The sequence below is a fragment of the Corticium candelabrum genome, chromosome 12 (genome assembly GCF_963422355.1).
Source record: "Corticium candelabrum chromosome 12, ooCorCand1.1, whole genome shotgun sequence".
NCBI classification, from domain to species: Eukaryota; Metazoa; Porifera; class Homoscleromorpha; order Homosclerophorida; family Plakinidae; genus Corticium; species Corticium candelabrum.
The window spans coordinates 1,222,501-1,225,000 of NC_085096.1; the positions used below are offsets into that span (position 1 = coordinate 1,222,501).

The following is a 2,500-nucleotide window of genomic DNA, read 5'->3' on the forward strand; positions in this document are numbered from 1 at the left end:
TGTGCAACACTAGTAGAAGATACTCATACTTATCATGCACTCACACAATAGACAGAATAATAGACAAACAGACAGATGGACTGACAGACAGACAGACAGCCAGACAAATACACAAATTGACAGACAGACAGACAGACAGACACATTGGCAGACAGACAGACAGACAGACAGACAGATAACAAGGACTTTATGTCCTTATAATCTTATAGAACTTGAAATCTGTATGGACTCGTAATTACCCTTTATTTGCTATTGTACCATAGTTCATGTTTGAAAATATACTACCATTGACAGACAGACAGACAGACAGACAGACAGACAGACAGACAGACAGACAGACAGACAGACAGACAAACAGAAACACAGACAGACCGAAACAGACAGACAGAGAGACAGACAGACAGAAACAGACAGACAGACAATATAGTAATCGAGAAATGCGAGCTTCTGTGCAATGGTCGCCCAGACTATCCTCATCTCAATAGAGCTATTCGAGTTGTGTCTTCTGGAACAATCATATTGGGGATTCCCATTGGTCATCAACATTATGTCACCGAGACTTGTTTGGAATTTGCTAAAGGAGGACAACGTCTATGTGACGAGCTTGCTTCCTTGAATGACCCTCAGTCTGGTATGCTAATTCTACACTATTGCCACACAAATTGAATAAATCACCTTGTTCGCTCAGTGTATCCCACTCTGCTGAAACCCGCTAAAAGGTTCCATGATAAGCTAACGAAATCAACTTTCCGGCAATTGGTCTGTTGCCACGATATAGGGGAGCAACAGTGGCTGCAAGCAACATTGCCAATCCAGAACAGTGGGCTTGGCATGTCCTCAATGGTGTCAACGTGTCCAAGTTGGGCCCGTTCTCTAGCTCGCCTCCCTCAATCATTTGGTGATCTCACAGACTTAGTCAAAAATATCTCCCGTGTAGTCCAACATCCAGGTCACAAAGGATAAATCGCCTCTCACCTTTTGCAGGCCCTGCCAGGAAATAAGAGTCTCGTTGATCTTATCAACAACCCAAAAAAGCTAAAATCGGCGCAAACGGAACAAATTGTGTCCTCTATTCTCTCAAACCCACTATCTCAGCGCTCAGCTGCTCCGTTCAGGTCTCTACAGGGACTTGGAGCAGGTGCATGGCTTGACTCAATACCTTCTTCTGCGAAGATTGCATTAAAACCCAGCGATTTTCTCTTAGCAATGAGCATGAGGTTGGGTCTTGAAATGCCCCTCGGTTCTGTTGTCCCTATATGCAAATGCGGCAAAGACATTGATAAAGACAGCTATCACCTTCTCACATGTAAGACCGACGGTGGGCCAATATGGACTCATGAGACATTGACTAGTGTTGGGAGCGACTGTCTACAGCATTTGAAGATGTCCCATCAGTGAGAACCGAGGAATCTTTATGTTAATAGTGACGACCGCCCCCAACATCGTTGTCTTTGACGTTCAAAAGGGTTGTGACATTGAGTTGGACATCTCGGTGGCCCACCCATGGGCACTACATGTGATTTCTCGAGCAGCTCAGGAAGACGGCGCGGCCGCAGCTACCCGTGAGGTCAAAAAATCAGAGAAATATGCTAGAGAAAGAGATGTCTGGGGACTCCCCTCCAACTGCATCCCATTAGTGTTCGAACACTTCGGACATTGAGGCTCAGAGGCAGCTCAATTCCTGCACCGCCTGTCATTTCAGTCTATAGACGAAGACGGAAGAAATGAACAGTCGTGATTTTAAGACATTCTGGCGTAGATGCATGTCGATAGCTTTGCAAAGTTGTAATGCTAACGTCATTAGCAGAAAGTTAGCAAGGCTGGAACATTCTAAGATCTTTACAGTTGACATTTCATTCGCACGTAGTTAAATTATGCTGTCGCCCGTTTGGGCCAGACTAGAACGTAATAGTGCTGTTCTTTAAAAATATATGTATTGACAGACAGACAGACAGACAGACGCAGACAGACAGACAGACAGACACTTGACACACAAACAAACACTTGACACACACACACACACACACACACACACACACACACACACACACACACACACACACACACACACACAAACCTGTAGACCGAGGCCTGGCCCAGGATCAAACGTCTTTGTCACATTACAAATGACATTCGTTACATTAACAGCATTCTTCCAAGACAATCCATTATCATCACTACGAATGATGTACGTCGTGGACACATTACAAGCATGCGCACAATGAGAATATATGATAAACATGCTGCCGGTTTCCATATCAGTCAACATCTCGCCCAAGTTCATACCATCCGTCACATCCGACAAATCACTGAATATAAACTTTGTGGCTGATGACCACTGAACACCATCATCAGAACGAAGCATGGCAAGAAATTTATTTCCAGAGTCTCCACCTCCAAGTTTACGAGCTTCGCTGATAGCCACAAGGTGTCCATCTGCGGTTGGTCCAATAATGGGAATTCGATATTCATTGACATCACCAGGATCTAAGGAAGAGTT

General features: G+C 44.6%; 1 protein-coding gene across 1 annotated transcript in view; it reads right to left on the reverse strand.

Annotated features, from left to right (window-relative positions):
• Nucleotides 1-2,500, reverse strand: part of LOC134187843 (sialidase-1-like) — a 5,708-nt gene that overhangs the window by 2,371 nt on the left and 837 nt on the right. The window contains exon 2 of the mRNA XM_062656006.1: nucleotides 2,078-2,487. Coding sequence (XP_062511990.1) covers nucleotides 2,078-2,487 — 410 coding nt within the window. The remainder of the gene's footprint in view (nucleotides 1-2,077; nucleotides 2,488-2,500) is intronic.